This window comes from Asparagus officinalis, chromosome 3 (assembly GCF_001876935.1).
Source record: "Asparagus officinalis chromosome 3, Aspof.V1, whole genome shotgun sequence".
In the NCBI taxonomy this organism is placed as follows: domain Eukaryota; kingdom Viridiplantae; phylum Streptophyta; class Magnoliopsida; order Asparagales; family Asparagaceae; genus Asparagus; species Asparagus officinalis.
In genome coordinates, this window is record NC_033796.1 from 1,223,861 (window position 1) to 1,241,163 (window position 17,303).

At 34.7% G+C, this 17,303-nt stretch overlaps 2 protein-coding genes across 3 annotated transcripts; one reads left to right on the forward strand and one right to left on the reverse strand.

The window, feature by feature from the left end:
• LOC109832585 (26S protease regulatory subunit 7A) lies at positions 874 to 17,229 on the forward strand. The gene is made up of 10 exons (XM_020399946.1): positions 874 to 1,068; positions 1,250 to 1,331; positions 13,519 to 13,610; positions 13,719 to 13,796; positions 13,889 to 13,950; positions 14,740 to 14,884; positions 15,045 to 15,263; positions 15,380 to 15,561; positions 16,426 to 16,601; positions 16,890 to 17,229. Exons 1-10 carry the CDS (start codon positions 988 to 990, stop codon positions 17,045 to 17,047), a joined length of 1,275 nt encoding a protein of 424 aa, XP_020255535.1. The 5' UTR covers positions 874 to 987; the 3' UTR covers positions 17,048 to 17,229.
• On the reverse strand, positions 10,373 to 13,510 carry LOC109832586. 2 transcript variants are annotated; one of them, XM_020399948.1, is made up of 3 exons: positions 12,447 to 13,510; positions 11,795 to 11,985; positions 10,373 to 10,706 (listed from the first exon to the last, which is right to left on the reverse strand). In XM_020399948.1, the coding sequence occupies exons 1-3, from the start codon at positions 12,684 to 12,686 to the stop codon at positions 10,631 to 10,633; spliced, it is 507 nt and encodes a 168-aa protein (XP_020255537.1). In that variant the 5' UTR covers positions 12,687 to 13,510; the 3' UTR covers positions 10,373 to 10,630. The 2 variants fall into 2 exon arrangements, with proteins under 2 accessions (XP_020255537.1, XP_020255536.1); XM_020399947.1 differs by having other exon boundaries at positions 11,795 to 11,991.

Genomic DNA, 17,303 nt, shown 5'->3' on the forward strand with positions numbered 1-17,303 from the left:
AAAACGACAGAGTTTGAATTTGTTTTCTCCCAAGAACGTTTTAGTTATTTGAAAACTACAGATGGGGTTCCATGGGAGAAGGTTACTATTCAAGAGGGGGTTTTATGAGATAGCCCGAACTTTAGGGGTTTTTGTGAGATAAAGAAAGTTAAGGGGTTGTGCACAACTCCCCCAAGATTAATAAAACAACTCGTATTATCGGTTCCTTGTCTTTTATAAATTCAGTATCAGTATAATGAAAACACATATGTATAGCATATGGATAATTATGAATAGTTATGATTTGATTAGTATTATTAAAATTTTAATTACTAGCAATTTCTAATTATGAGTGCTTCTAAGTTGAAATAGGATTAGATACCGCACGTCAATAATAAAGCTAATATATAATAAATGAAAGAAAAAGAGAATTAGAAAAACATGACTATGAAATTTTATAATTATGAATTGTTATATGATTTAATTCATTTTTTATTATGAATTGTTATTTTTTTATTATTAAAAATTATACCTAAGTTTAAGAGTCTGTTTGGATTTGTAGGGGGTGAAGGGAAGTTAAGGGAAACTAAGTGAAGGAAAGAGAAGGGAAGGGAATTCCCTTCCCCTTGGTTACACCCTAATTTGGACGGTAACAATTTTTATACTATTAGGGGGTGAACCAAGGGGAACTAAGGTGAATTAACTTCACCTCCTAAGTGTTCCCAAATAAGATGAATGAAGCTGAATGGTTCCCCTAACTTCCCTTCACCCTCATTCTCCTCAATCCAAACAAGCACTTAAGTCAGTAGGATTTAGTTGTGCCCCAGAGTCGGCAGGGGCGTAATCGTAATATACTTTACAAAATGACCCGGTGGTAAATAAAAGGGCAGATCTTTTCGGGGAGCAGCAAACCCTATTCGGAGCTCCGATAACAGAGAGAAAGAGGCCCGATCTTCTTCTCCCGACGGCAGAGCGAAGAGGAAGAGATCCGACCTTCCGATAGCGTCAATGGCTCCCGAACCCGAAGAGTTGAACGAGAAGAACCCTCCTCCCCTTGACGAGGACGATATCGCCCTTCTCAAAACCTACGTAAAGCATTTTCTGCGCAATTTTTATTCGATCTGTGTTTCTTTTTTTTGTCTCGGATGTTGAGGGTTTTCTTGATCTTGGTGCTCGATTCGGTTTTTTTTTTATGTTCTTTTTCCCTCCCACGGTAAAAGGGGTTTCATTTTCACTTGTTGTTATGATGGCCTCGATTGATTGATTGCAGGGGCTCGGGCCGTACTCGGCGAGCATCAAAAAAGCGGAGAAGGAAATAAAGGAGATGGCCAAGAAAGTCAATGACTTATGCGGTGAGCGCCTCGTTCATTGATTTTCTTCCTTTAAAAAAAATTTAATTTATTTAGCACCAAATCATTTTAAAGGGAAACATATATACTCGTTATGCATAAGTGTTTCGTAATTAACGATGAAGTCCTTGAAAGACTATTAGTTAGTTAGTGGCATGAAAGCAGTACAATTGCTTTCTAGTCTATACCTCAATTTCTGCTGTTAAGTAGGCAACGCGGTTTTGCCGATAACATGCAAACATAATTACATTTATTTGTGTTTTATGCTTGTATGTGTGTTGCCGCCGCCGCCGCTGTTGTTGTTGGGGTTACCGGAGTTTGTATTAGCGTTGTGAGTAACGAGGTTTCTGCACCTTGTCCTTGACTTGGGGTAAACAGACAGGGTCAATCTACTTGAGTCCTCACACACGTGCGGTTACATATGTTCAGACGATCGCAGAAATCAATAGAGTAGGTTTCTTTATATGTGTCTTGGATGCAGCAGGCTGACTCCCTTTCATATCCTTCTTGCCTCACAAACAATAAAAGGCAAAGGGCATATAAGTTTCTCTTTATCACAGGGATTTATTGAATTCTTTGGGTTAAGAAGAGAGTTGGTGGTTCAGTATGCTAGTCATTCTAAAATGAGAAATTTTGTTTTGACTGCTTTTGCAAGGTGACTCCACAAAAAAATAAATTTTCATCTATAGGAGGAGCTTACTATGGCGATATGTATAGTATCATTAAAATTTTAGTGTAATTGTACTTTTCTAGAGTCTGGTCGATTTAATTTCTGTCCTGTGAGTGCTAATGACAATTGAAGCAAATGAAGGTAATTTTACGAACCCTCTCCTTATATTCTGATTGGCATCTTTTTTTTTTGAAAGCAAATCTTTGCTCATGTTGATCTTCCCTTTTTCCCCCTAATAAAATCCGAAGTCCCGTCATTCCTTGTTTTTCCTTTTATAACATTGAAATGTGTCTAATTGAGTTCCTAAATCAGGCTGCATTTAGTGAGCACAAAGTACACATACAATTTGATTTACTGGTCCCATAAGTTTGTTAGGCTTTCTTCTTGTCCTTACTTTATTTTATTTAAGATCATCCTACCCCGGTACCGGGATTATTTTAACACTTGTTTATAAAAATCTCCTTGAAAATGTAAAGACGGGTCCATTAAACTTTTGTAGCCCCTACTTTAATCCTTTGCTTTGTGACCTATAGGATCACAAAGGAGTGACCATTCTGGGATGCACTAAATAAGAATACTTTGGTTCTGCAGAATTCTAGGAATAACATGATAGTAAAGAATCTTATTTATATTTCGTTAAATAATATGTAAAAACTAAGAGTAGATTTATATATGCATTTTTATTGTAGACTATAGGACCCCTTTGTGAAAAGTCTATGATATTTAAATTATTTAAAGGGACAAATATACTTCTTAAAAGCTTTACTTGCATACTATATATTTGTAAAACTTGGATTAATTGAGAGGCTCAAGTGACTCGAATTGTATCCTGCAAAGTATCTGCCATGAGCTTCATCTTTGATGCAACTGCTTTTTTATTTACTAGTTGAGATGCACGTGCAATGCACGTGGTTAAATATCATGTTTATTTAAATTAATAAAAATAAAATTAAAAAAAATACAGTTTTTTTGTGGGATTGATCATCAACTCAATAATCTCTCTCAACTGAAATATCATCGTTGTTTCCTTAAACTCAGACTGTGGCAATGGATCAAACATTTAGTGAAGGTAAGCAATGGATCAAACATATAGACATAAGCTAATGGATCAAACATATTGAAGGTAAGCAATGGATCAAACATATATACATAAACTAAAAATTCAACATTTGGACAATGAAATTACATTTAGTGATTGATTGGGTGATAGTTCACTGGTTGCAGCTATAACATGATCGATCAATCAAATATTGTCACAAGAATAATCCTTAAAGTAATGTTTGATGATGTGGATATAAATCCAAGCTCATAGCATTAGATGCTTGACTAAGCCTTTGCAATACCTAATGTGTGAGTACATATATTCACACATGAAAGTTTCAAAATCTCATATAAATTCCAAAACACTCATTAAACTTTGTCCTTCCCTTTAAATATCATCTGCTATCTTTAGCATTCTCTGCATTAAACCACCCCATTTTATGCTGAAGATCCACAAGAGAATCACTTCTTACCTTTGCCTTTGAACTCTTTTTTAGGTACTTTTTTGAAAATTTTAAAATTATAGATTTTCAAAGTCCCATTTGTATCTTTGATTTTTTAAAATTTTTTTTTGTAGGATCTTTATTCTGATTTGTGAGCGGATCCTCTTAATTGAATTGCTAACCATAGTTGCATACTTTCTTTTGAGTGCCATTGACTTTGAAAATGTCTTCAGCTTGTTCACACAACCGCTACCTGCACCCAAATTAAGTGGACATCATTAGAATATATTGCTTTTCCAAAAACAAATGTTTAGGTTCAATATCTTTCATTTATTTTTAATTAAGTAGAAACCATGGTTTGATTTATATATGAATTAAAATATTTTAATCAAGTGGGATGAGTGTACTCAAGTTTGTTTTTGTATCCCAATTAGAAAAAGTGGGATGGGCGAGCTCAAGTTTGTTTTTTGTATCTCAACTAAAACAATGGAATAACATTTTACCTACAGGGCAAGGAGCTTTGACTTGATCTTATCCATTAAAACTTTCCATTTAATAATAAAATTATCCTTCCATGAAAATACTTATTATACCAATGAACATGTTCATCAATCATTATAACAAACTGCAAACTAATTTAAAGTTTGTGACAAAGTTCTATATATAAAGAATAGATAGGGAGCAAGTAGTAAATGAACATTTTTCTTCTTTGTTTTATTTCTTATCTTATAACCATTTTTTTCTTATAACTTAATGATATGTGAGGGCAATCTCTCACTTGGCACTTTCTTGGCATCTTGAGTTTTTCCTATCCTTGCATTTCACAACACCTGCGGTTAAGAATGTATGTTAGCACTATAATGCAAGTAACATGTTCAGAAAGAAATGGCTCAGATAATATCATAATGGTGTGCTCTATCATATTGTATTTCAAGATAATATTGGATATACTACACATTTGCCGTTGGCAATAACTGAAAATAGCCATTGCTTATTCCAGGAATATTTTTTCTCTAGAACCATGTTGATGGAAATCAGACTTTGAAGTTGAAGGTAAAACTTTCGCGTCAGATGTCCATATAGTGTGTTTGTGATTCTTTAATAAGGAATATAAACATAACTCTAGTAAGGTATTTGTGCTTCTAAGAGTATGAAGGCCGTCTAACTCAGAGCCTTCTTTAGTGGACAACGAGCAAACCTAGTCATCATTTGTCATATAAGGAAGGATAAGGTTTGATTTAGTGGACAACGAGCAAACCTAGTCATCATTTGTCATATAAGGAAGGATAAGGTTTGATAATCCTATATTATCAGCATTCAGTAACAATAATACCTTAATTTGTCATATAAGGAAGGATAAGGTTTGATAATCCTATATTATCAGCATTCAGTAACAATAATACCTTATAAAAGTCAAGCAATAATATAGTTCATAAAAAGAAACATTCATGACTATATTTTAATAAAAGATATCTAGCAACATATATCACTAAAAATAAGCTAAAAACATAACAGAAAGTAAAAGAGGGAAAGACAAAAGGATACTCACCTATTAAAATTGGTGAAAAGGCCGCATTAATATCAAAACCTTTCTGATTGTTATCCTCAACTACCAAAAAAAATTCTTTAAATATTAATATCCAAATCCTCTTAAGTGTTATTTTCAACTTTCAATCCCCATATCACATCTACAAACAAAAAGATAACAACTTTCAATCAGAAAGATAACTTCAAAGGAAAGAAGCTTAAAATAGAAAGAAACAAAGATATTAGCGTAATCAAAGAAAATTGAGTAACGGTTGATATCGTAAGGCGATGCAATGAACAAACTTGACACTACTTAATGAAAATCATATATTAAAGGTTTCAAAGTAACATATGAATAGGTGCATCATTAGTTCATGAAGTATGTTAACTTTAAAATTTGCACATAATAGGAGAATAAATAAGAGGCTTTATAGTGCCTCAAAGGGTACAACAATATCAGTAAACCGTGCTTATTGAACTCCTATAATGTTTGGGGTCCGGATTCTCTATAATCTTGATTGTAGAGAGTGATTACATGCTACAATTAGTTAGATGGGCTAGTATTATTGGCTTATCTTAGTGAGCCCTACAATTAAAAGTATTTTAATATTATTTAGATAATTATTATCATTCAAGGGGTCCACTGTGAATAGGTGCGCAAGAATTAACAAAGATCATAACACTTTTGCCATGCAGTTCATGTAACGGATTAAAAAACTTTTCGTCATCAATAAAAAATAGATGAAAAAAATAAACAGACGCTCCCATTTTTAATTAGTGAACCCAAAATATACTTCTTGAATGCTTCAAAAGCTATTGCACCTAAGTGGTCACTGGGGCAATGCTAACTTGAATGCTAACTTGTAAATGGACTTCCCTAACGAAGATAAGAAAGCAAGATATATCCTCTTTATCATATTATGAAGACACTCCAAAGCTTAGTCATACCGTTTCATTCCAATATCTCTCATGCCGCTGCTACAAAAGAGGAGCAATGTATAAGTTATTAATATAGTGGAAGCATGTACTACTTGGTCACGTACCAACAAAAAGAAGCATATTGTGTTAAGCATATTGTCGAAATTATAAATCAACTATCTTGAGAAATATTAAGCACGTCAAAGAGAAAATAGATGTTAAGCACAAATTTACACGCTCTAAATAGAATACACTATGAATGAATAGATGTGACAATTGTTCTCATTACAGGTACAAGTACAAAAGTATTGACAGGGATTTAGAAAACTATGGTTTGATTTCAATTCAGGTTGTGAGCATCCATTGTCAAGGAGTGTCAAAATACACACATGCTTCAGTGCCTTCTTATTTTTATATGTTAGATATTTTTCTCGATTCGATAAGAAATATTCACCCCTTTCACAAAAGGTAGAGCAATCATATCTCCGATCTAACATAGATTTTGGCTCAAGTCTAACAGTCCCAATTTGAATTCTATCTAATTTTAAAATGGAGAAAAGAAAAGATTAGTAAACACATTTAAGAAATGTATCAAATACAGCACGTCTTACTTGGATATATATTTCTCTATTTATAGACTACAATAAAATAAACAAAATTGTAGAACAACACAATTGGAATAATTATATTTATAACAAAATCCTAAAACTACTAATATTTAAAAAAACGAATCAACTATGATCATCCATGACATAAGAAATCAAGAACTCCAAAAAATACAAAGAAAAAAGTTTAGAGTCTTACATTGTGTCATTGACTGTTTGACAATTTTGCTCAAGCCTAAAAGTCTATGATACCTAAAAATTGTGTGTGTACTGCTTGTAGTAGACCCCCCAAAAAAAAGAATAGAAAACCTCACTACATTCATGAACAATCTATAATATCTTGCATCTTAATTCAAAATACTAAAACTTGACCTAATAATGAGTACAAGGAATATGGTCGGTAGATTATATCAAAACAATAAAACTTGACCTAATAATGATATTCAAGAAAAACTTACCACTAAAAAGTTTTGGAGACATCAATCATTGACAAGCGAATAAGGAGATCCTCACCCTTTTTCTAGAGGGAGCACCGTCTTCTACGTGCCCCCTAGTTCTCTGCTACTGAGGCCTTAAAAAATCCACATAAGAGAAATATATAAACTCAAGATTGGTCTTCTCGAAAAATCCGGTGGTCAATAAAGTTAAACAAGGATTTTCAAGGTTCATGACTTAGAACCACCAAGAAATTTCCATCAAAACCCTGACAAGATGATATCTTTCAGCAATAAAACCAAAAGGAAAGTTGTCCTTCAAAAAAATAGTGAATTTATTAGAAAAACCTTACCAGTGAAAAAATATTTGTGCCTCATCCTCGTCACGAACTATAAATTAGAGAGCATGTATGTTGCACGTGCTGCTCCTTCTCAATGTCACATAGAGCTAGACCATAAGTGGTTCAATAGTTTGATTGTGGTGATTTCTTTGAGAACATCTATATCAGTATATCCTTATAGAGTACCTAAGACAATCAGCAAGACAACACAAATTTTATAAAAAGAAACCTACATATCAAAAATAGGGGATACACATTTCCTACAACAGCAATATTAGTATCTCACCAAGTTAGAAATCCAAAATATTAAACATAAAGCAAACTTAGTGTAATATTATAAGTCCTTAGAGCATCTCCAACCCAACTCCAAAAACCCAAAATGGAGCAAAAACTACACCAAATCTTCCTCCAACCGGACTTCAAATTCAGCACCATTTTGAAGATGTGCTACAGTGTTGCGCCAGATTTGGTGCAGCACTGTAGCTATGGAGATTTTGGGTTTTCCCAAGTTTGCCCTTATTGTTTGTTATAACAAATCAAATATTCCAACTATATCCCATTTTATAGTTTGTAAATAAAATAAATATTCTTTTTTGTGTAAAATTTGGTGTAATGGTTGGAGATGAAATAGTGATTTGGTGTAAAAACTACACCAACTTGGTGTAAAAACTACACCATTTTGGGTTTTTGGGTTGGAGATGCTCTTACAAGTAAAAGCAGGTTCTACAGGAACAAAAAAAGAAAAATTACATGGCATAACAGATTGTAGATTGCTAAGAAAACTAAGAACAATATGTATGAAATTTAAATTTCTTTAAAAGGTGCAACATATTTGAAACCTATTCTTTGAGGAGATTCTCCAGCTCTGGACATAGGAGATATCAACAACTCAAACTAATTTATCACTCTACTCAAAGTAGTTCCTCACATCACATATAATTAATGAATGCCTACAACTAATTTTCAAATTCCACCAAAAAATCATTAAAAGTGTAAGAAATTATACAAAGTAAAATAATAAGACTATATCGGAAGAATCACAAGTTAACCATTTTTTAAGCAACGAGACAAGATAATAGAAACGTCAAGTTGCAGTCATCGACCCGTTTAAGGAAAGGAAGGAACTGGCCATTCCCAATGTTTATATTTGCAGAAAAGAAATTGATAGAAATTTCTATAAACAATTAAATAATAAAATAATAAGCATAGAAGGATAGAAATTTCTATCAACACAGTGATAAAGGCCAAAACAATTAGTGACCAATAGTTAAGAAGACAACCCACTGTGCCTGCATTGGTATAACCTGAAAATTCCATGTATATCAATAGGTAATAGAGATTTAACTTTGAATTTTCTTTTATGTTAAAATCTAGCATAAGATTTATTGCAATACCAAGTTTCACAGGAGTCAAATACCAAAACCATAAAGGAAATGTCTAGTAGTGTTTAATTGAAACCAAATCCTTTGTTCTGGAGCAAAATATCACGCAGTGTCTAACCAGAACTTCTTGCTAACATTAGTAACTAACATTACTTTCTTAAGAGCTTGTTTTGGTATCACATAACCCTAGTCCAAATAGCCCCATCACTTGATTTTATGATGCTAATTTGTCTTCTTGTCAATTTATGTAGCATATGTGAGTACTTCAAAACTCAAAATTACACAAACCTCCAATAGACAAGCCATACCAGAACACTACCCCACTGTTACTTTTCTTTTTGAGGAATAGCACATGATGCCTGGGAAATCCTAGATTCAAATTGCTAAATACCTACATCGTATTATAAGCTCATCAAAATAGTTAAGCTTACTTCGAAGCACCTCTGCAACATCTAATGGTCTTTTGCTTCTCTAGCAACTGGGGTATTAACAAGAAACAAGATGAACACACAAACAAACTATTAGTGCAAACACAATAATCTCATGAAGAAAATAATTAGTACTAAATTAATAATATGCATAAACTTGAATGAGGAAAACATAGATAAGACAATTGATAAAACATAATCAACAAATGATATTGTAATTCACTTACATTTATTACATCTTCAAAACTATTCTGGAACTAAAGGATATAGATCCATACAACACATTATTTGTAGAATGATATGTATACATATCATATTTTTCTCCAAATTAAAGGATAACAGAGGTAGCATGTCTACACTGAGATGCTATTTGTTGTATTTAGGAATCAGGGGGGCTATGAGCAAGTTGGTCGTATAGCTCTAGTTTATAGTCAAGTTAATGCCCCAGAGCTTTACTCTACACCTAATGAGGAAGATGAGGGAGATAATGTGGAAAATTGTAGCTCAAGTCAATGAGTTTTTTGCACTAAAGTTAACCAAGAGTATAATATGCAAACAAATAAACTCACATTTATAGAGCAAGTAGTCGAGCTCCAATTTTATAGAATTTTTTTGCAATGATCCATTGAAGATCTTTTCCTTTTCAGAGGAAATGTTAGAGAAACTTTGCAAGATGAGGTTCGGGTTTCAAGTTATTGGGTATATAAATTATGTTTGTCAAATTTAAACTGACACATACCATTAGGTCCATTTGTTCTGTGGGTGCATATTATAGTATATATTAAAGTTAACACCAAATTACGAGCTACAAACTTTAGAATTACCAGTCTTAGGCTGAAGACTCATTATTGAGACCCTTTATTGTGATTTGCTTACTGATCATGCATTGTTCATAAGCTTAGAAGTGGTCATTTCACAAACAAATCTATAATTATCATTCATTTTATGAAATATGTAGCTAAATGCTTTGATTAATAATGAATCATTACTCTTATCATTCTTGCTATGAAAATACTATGTATTTCTTATAGACATCTCACCCTACATGTTACTTGTTGTATTTGGTGTATTACTTATCTAACAAATTTTAGATTGCAATTTAAAACTCTCAATCAACTTGCACAAGAGCCATAAATATGAATCGTAATGGATAACAAGAAAAACACATAGATTAAACTATTAATTATAGCTTTCTCACCTGGAATTCGAGGAACTGGTTCTTGACGAAATAGCATCATGAGGCTAGATTTCCCCGCTCAATCTGCAAACCAACCCCCCTGCGGCAGCCTGAAACACAAAACACAAATAAGAACTTGCATAACATAAGTCTAAATGCAAACCAGTTGGCAAAAGTAGAAGTATCCAATTATTAGACGGAAAATAGCTGCTAATAGTCATTCAACCTCACCTATGACGTCCTTTATCAGTTGTTCGGCCTTGATGATATTTTTCATGGTTCCTGTCAGTTCAACAGGTCTTGTGGATAAATTTGGATTAGCTTCAACATCTCTTGTTATTTGAATTCTTGCACCTGAATTGCTCTGTAACAACCTGATTGTCTCCCCAGATTTACCAATAAGAACACCCACCTACATAAGAAATATTACTCAATCAGCAGAAGCTATCCTTCAACTTTTGACTCTATTTACCACATTATCAACGTAAAAGAGAACATATATAGGACTTCACAGAGGGTAGAAATTGTCCCAATTCATTTATCTGAAATGCTGATGTGCAAAGTGAATGTGTTTCAATATATCTTATGTTCACTTTGGAATTTTCTTTTTATTTGTCATTATCTGTATGCTCACTCCATGTATGACCGCTCAAGAGATCCCAGTAACACAACTCTCACACACTTTAAAATGTACAGGTTCTGGAGAGTTTTATATATTCTCTCTTATGTTATGCCTTAAGAGTGTTGCTGGAAGCAGACATTTCGAAGGGCAAATAAGACCCAGCAGAAGGACAGAACCCTAACAATAAACAAACCATGCTATAAAAATAGTTGCCACCTAACATTCTCCCAACTATTTGATCTCAGGCTTATGTATCTTCTTCAAAACCATGTCCATTTTGCGCATGCTTTTATGCTTGGAAGCTCCAAGGATTTTGCACATTTGTCAAATAATCAAAAGAAGCTCTATCTCACCATACTATATGAAAATTTTAAGATGTGTTTGAAAAAAAATACTCCAGTGTCATCAAAAAGACTTGAATGTTAACAAAATTCAGTATTAGGTAAACTTGTGTAAGGCAGCTCCAAAGATTTTGCACATTTATCAAATAATCAAGAGAAGCTCTATCTCACTATATTGTATGACAAATTAAAGATATGTTTGGAAAAAAATACTCCAGTGTTATTAAAAAGGCTTATGGGTTAACAAAACTTAGTATTAGATAAACTTGTGTAACGCATAGAATACCTAGTGGAATTAAAAAATGAAAACTTAAAAGAATGATGTTTATTAGCAAAATGGAACGGAATTGTAGCATCCTGAAGTATATGAAATGGAAAAATAAAGAAAAATGTTAATTAGTTACTATGCACATATTACTACAGCACTGCCACAAAACACAACTAATTTTTATACATAAGAAGCAAAAGTTAATTCCATGGATTTGTCTGCCAATTCTTAGCTAGTATATTTTCATAAAATGGCACATAATCAATCACCTTATTGCTAGGGACTTAAATTTTCCTTGACGTCTCCTGTTGTCCTGTGAAAGAAAGACTATGTTGCTGAGAAAGATCTTCAGTAGATTTTTTAACAGCCTCAACAGGTTCAGATGTGGCTTTCTCTGTATGAGGATGTTGGTCATTGCCTTCCAGTTGGGCATCTTCTTTCTGGACATCTTGGCCTCCATCTGCACCTAAGAAAAGAAGATATCAGAGTAGATAAATATTTCCTCCATTTAATTAGCCAATAAAATATTAAAATATAAGTTTTCATGCTTATCAACAGGTCCTGCTTGCAAACAACAGGTTATATCACACACATGAAGCTGATAATTAGAGACTAAGCAAATTACTCTAATATGCAACTTGCTATAGGATTATGCGTTAAGATAAAGACAAAAGCCAAAATTACAAACACTGAAATTAACAATATAATAAATGCATCAAGTCCCTGAAAAACAATGCCAAAATCATGAACAATCAAGAATCAGGCACATTATGCTTGATATGTAAGTGTATCATGCACAAAACAAGTTACAACCTATAGAGATTCATGATACCGATGGGCTAAATCCTACGGAAACCCTAACCCAGAAAAAAAATACCCTAGCCGAGAATCCAATAATTGAATGGGAGGGAGAGAGATTACCCAATCCATCGACACCTTCATCATTAAGGCGCTGCCTCTTCGCATCGACGCCATCTTCAGGCTCAGAGGCATTAGCCTCCGCATCATCCTTCTTCTGGCTGGCTTCAACATCGCCTCCCTCTTCCTTCTTCTTCTCGTCCTCGCCTTCGAGATCCTACAACTTTCGCTTGAGATCTGGAGCCAAGGGAGGAACCTCGCTCGTCGCTTTCCCTTCTTCTGATTCTTGCTCATGCGGAGCATCGGTGGGTTCTTTTGGGACCGATTCTTCTGGAGGAGCGGTGGTTTCTTCCGCCATGGGAGAGGTCTCCACTTCTGTTTGTGGTGGGTATTGCGCTTTTCCGTCCGCCATCAGAGAGCTTTCAGGACAGAGGGAGATGTAGGGGATTTGGCTGAGGGGAGATGAGAAAAAAATGAGGTCTAGGGTTAGGGTTTTAGAGCTGTGCTGGGTGGGGTTAATATTGATGTGAGAGCGGGTGAGATATTTCTTTTGCTAAGAGACGTGAGTATAGAAAAATCAGAAAAATTGGATGAAAAATTAGAGAACTTGGATGAAAAATTTTGATATCAAAGATTTGAGGACATTAGGAAAGCTGAGAGGGTCGACTCACGAGCTCAGCATTGAGATTGTTGTCTCCGATTGCGAGAGAAATCAATGGAACAAATCAGGTAAGAAATTAGGATCTTGGATTGGGATTTTGTTGTGAATTATTTGAAGACTAAAAGAGTTGGTATTTTTCTGAAAACCGGAGCGGAACCATAACCGATGGAATGAAGAACGAAAAGGACGCACGTTTAGGGCTTTTGATTTTCTGATCTGATTCCTGTGTAGCGTAAAAAAAGGGTAACTTTGTTAAATTTATGACAAGCGAAGGGTATTTTTGGGCAGAGAAAGTTTTTCTAATACTCCCTATTTTAAAAGGTAGATAGATTTTGTGTATAGATGGTTATTTCAAAATAGTTAGTCAGTATCCATATTCTATATGCAATCTGCCAACCTCTAACTTCTTGAGGTGCAATTGTATGTTGGCGTCTCTTTCTTGCTCTGAACGCTGTTGTTTGATTGATAAATCAGGAATCAAAGAGTCCGACACAGGTTTAGCTGCTCCAAGCCAGTGGGACTTAGTATCTGACAAACAAATGATGCAGGAAGAACAGCCACTTCAGGTAGACAGTTTTACTCCTATGAAGCATTGACTTCTTATGTTATGTATACCTGAATTACTTTTGCCCACACATTTGAAGTCTTGAGGAAAACATTTGTTTTCATTGCAGGTGGCAAGATGCACTAAGATTATCAGCCCAAATACTGAAGATGCTAAGTATGTTATAAATGTTAAGCAAATCGCCAAGGTATGCACTCTGTTTGATGTGATATTTTCTTTTTAATCTAATGAATGAACTGCATCTGTACGTTATAAATGGTTCTCGTATGTTAACTGTAGTTTGTGGTTGGACTGGGTGACAAAGTCTCTCCGACTGATATTGAAGAAGGCATGCGTGTCGGGTAAGAGCCAAAACTCGTAAAACTAATGCTAGAAGTGTGCTGATGACCTTGCTATCTCTTGTTGAAGCAAAAAATTTTGTTTTTAAAGTATACCCAAGTAGTGCCCAATAGGTGCAATCAATTTCACTTTACCTCTTCTTGGGGTAGTTCATTGTTTCTTTGTTTACTTGATTATTGCCAGAAATAACTTAAATTGACAGACATAACTTAAATTGGTCATTGTTTCTTGGAGTAGTTCGTTGACAGAAATAACTTCAGATGTGATTTTAATTTTGTCAAATGTGTTGACAGAAATAACTTAAATTTATACTTTTCATGTATCTAATTTATTCTTTCTTTGCTCTTCACATCTGTATTCTGATATTTATTTTAATTACTATAACTGCAAGTCATTGCTTGCATATCGTTGCATTAAATATCAGATGTTTTCCAACACATAGGGTTAATATGATATTCAATCGGCTTCCTTCTAATTTGTATTTAAGGCAGTAACAGTTCACATTTCACTGTTTGGAGTTATGTATGGCAGATATTGTTTGAGGATATCAATTAATTTATCTGTTTTTGCTTCATTCTTAATCGAATGAGGCACCAGATACTAGGTTTTAAAGGGATTAATATGAAATAGGCACTTCATGTTTGTGTGTGCTAGTGAATATATTTAGCGTAATAATGATAATAGTAATAACCACCAGTGTTCTTGTTGCTCATGTGCTGTGTTCTCTGCTATTGGAAAATATTTTTCTCTTTTGTTGTTTAAGTGCTGATCTGTGATCTTTTTCATTGCAGAGTTGATCGGAATAAGTATCAGATTCAAATTCCTTTGCCTCCTAAAATTGACCCTAGTGTTACCATGATGACGGTTGAAGAGAAGCCTGATGTTACATACAATGATGTCGGTGGCTGTAAGGACCAGATAGAGAAGATGCGGGAAGTAAGTATTTAATAGTGTTCTAATTGCCTTCAGGTCATCCTTCGTGGATGATTCTTGAGTTGGTAGTTAATTCTGAGGGTTAATGTTCATGCAATTTATTCGAAGAGTTGTATCAAGTGAGATATACTTAATTTCTACCATCTATTATTCATAAATTCAGGTCGTGGAACTACCGATGCTCCACCCAGAGAAATTTGTGAAGCTTGGTATTGACCCACCCAAGGGTGTCCTCTGCTATGGTCCACCAGGAACGGGAAAAACACTTCTAGCTAGAGCTGTTGCCAACAGAACAGATGCATGCTTCATTCGTGTTATTGGAAGTGAGCTTGTTCAGAAGTATGTTGGAGAAGGTGCTCGGATGGTCCGTGAACTTTTTCAGGTAATAAAACTTATGGCTGACCTTAAACTTTTGTACTCTCCAAGTTGTGCTTAAGAATTACCCATTTTTCCTCTGTTCATTCGCATGACAATCTTAGTTGTTGATTTAACTTGTAGATGGCCCGCTCCAAAAAAGCCTGCATTGTGTTCTTTGATGAAGTTGATGCAATTGGTGGCGCCCGATTTGATGATGGTGTGGGAGGTGACAATGAGGTTCAGCGGACTATGCTTGAAATTGTTAATCAACTAGATGGATTTGATGCCCGAGGAAACATTAAAGTTCTAATGGCCACTAATAGGTAATTCTTGCTTGTTACTCCTGACTAACTGATTTATTTCTTGTGCTATAAACTGTTACCAACTCTGTTTGCTTTTTTAAAACAGTTTACTCTTTATTTACCTTAATATAGTCCTAAAATAAGTTCTATGAATGTATGGCTCTCGTCTCATGTTATGCTTGGTCTTTATGCTTATCTTTCTAGCATGCCTGTCCGCACGCACGCAGGGGCTCAATTTTCCATTGAAACGCTTTCATCCTTGTGCTTTGATAAGTGTGGATGAAAAGTTTCTTCTTTTAGAAACACTACTTATAATAGGCCTGATTTTAACTTAACGGGCAAGCATCAGATCACTTTTTGATATATTTCTGGGGTTTATTTCTAGAATCTCACATGTGGCACTACTTATTATACCTACTGTAGTTATGAACTTATGTTGTGCGACTTGAACTTGATGAAACTTGTATATTTATGATTTCTTAGAGGCAATCAAGCTGAACTGTATGATATTAATTTCCACTGGATTCTGTCACTGTATGATATTAATTTCCACTGGATTCTGTCATTAAGTTTATGACATTGACCGAACAGATAACTGCATTGGAAAACTTCTCTTTCTCCTGATCTAATCTCTCCTACTTCAAGAACATTAACATAAAAAGTATTTTCAATCTAGTGCAAACTGGTAGTGCTTTGATTTCAAGATGGTGGTAAATCTTGCCTTCGTGTTAATCTCAGTGCTTCCTCGAAGTTCTTTAGATGTTTGCACCGCAACTGTTCATTTTATGTTTATTGAAATATCAACTTGCCTTCTGTTTTTCTAATTAATTTGTCATTTTTGCTGAATTTGATCCATTCATTTTCTTTTGATTCTGTTGTTGTCAGACCTGACACCTTGGACCCTGCACTTCTACGTCCTGGGCGATTGGATCGTAAGGTTGAGTTTGGTCTTCCTGATTTGGAGAGCCGGACACAAATTTTCAAGATCCACACGAGAACAATGAACTGTGAAAGGGATGTTCGATTTGAGCTCCTTGCACGACTCTGCCCCAACTCTACTGGTAAGTAAACCTTCTATGCTTTCACATCTTTCCTTTCCTCCTTATGTTAATGTTCTTAGTTCTTGTTGACATTTGAGGGACCAAACCTGTTATTGGGGTTACTGCTAGTTACACACGAATTTGCATCTGTTTTCTTTATCAAACTTTGTATAGTTCGTTGCTTTTTATTGATTTAATAACTACGAAGCTAATATGACACTTCATTTTGCACGGTTGATGTGTTTAGACAATTCCATGTTAACTCGTAATTGTTGGCATTCAATTTGAGCCGTATTTTTTCCAATGTAGGAGCGGATATAAGGAGTGTTTGCACTGAAGCCGGCATGTATGCAATTCGGGCAAGAAGGAAGACAGTCACAGAGAAGGACTTTCTTGATGCTGTTAACAAGGTCATCAAAGGGTATCAGAAGTTCAGCGCAACACCTAAGTATATGGTGTACAACTGAGTTGTGCCGCATCTTTTCTCCATGGACTGCAGGGAAAGGCGTGACGTTACTACAGTCGGGGATGGATAGATATGTAACTTTAAAACTTGTATTTTGACGTGTGTTTGAGGATTGCGTAAATTGATTTTATGTTCAACAGGGAACCATATACCTTCAAAAATGTCATGTTGATTAGTTTGCCTCCTGATTTGTGCTTTTTAGTTCTTACTGCAGCTTTTCTTTCTTCCGTAATCTGCTTATGCTGTCGATTGTAGGC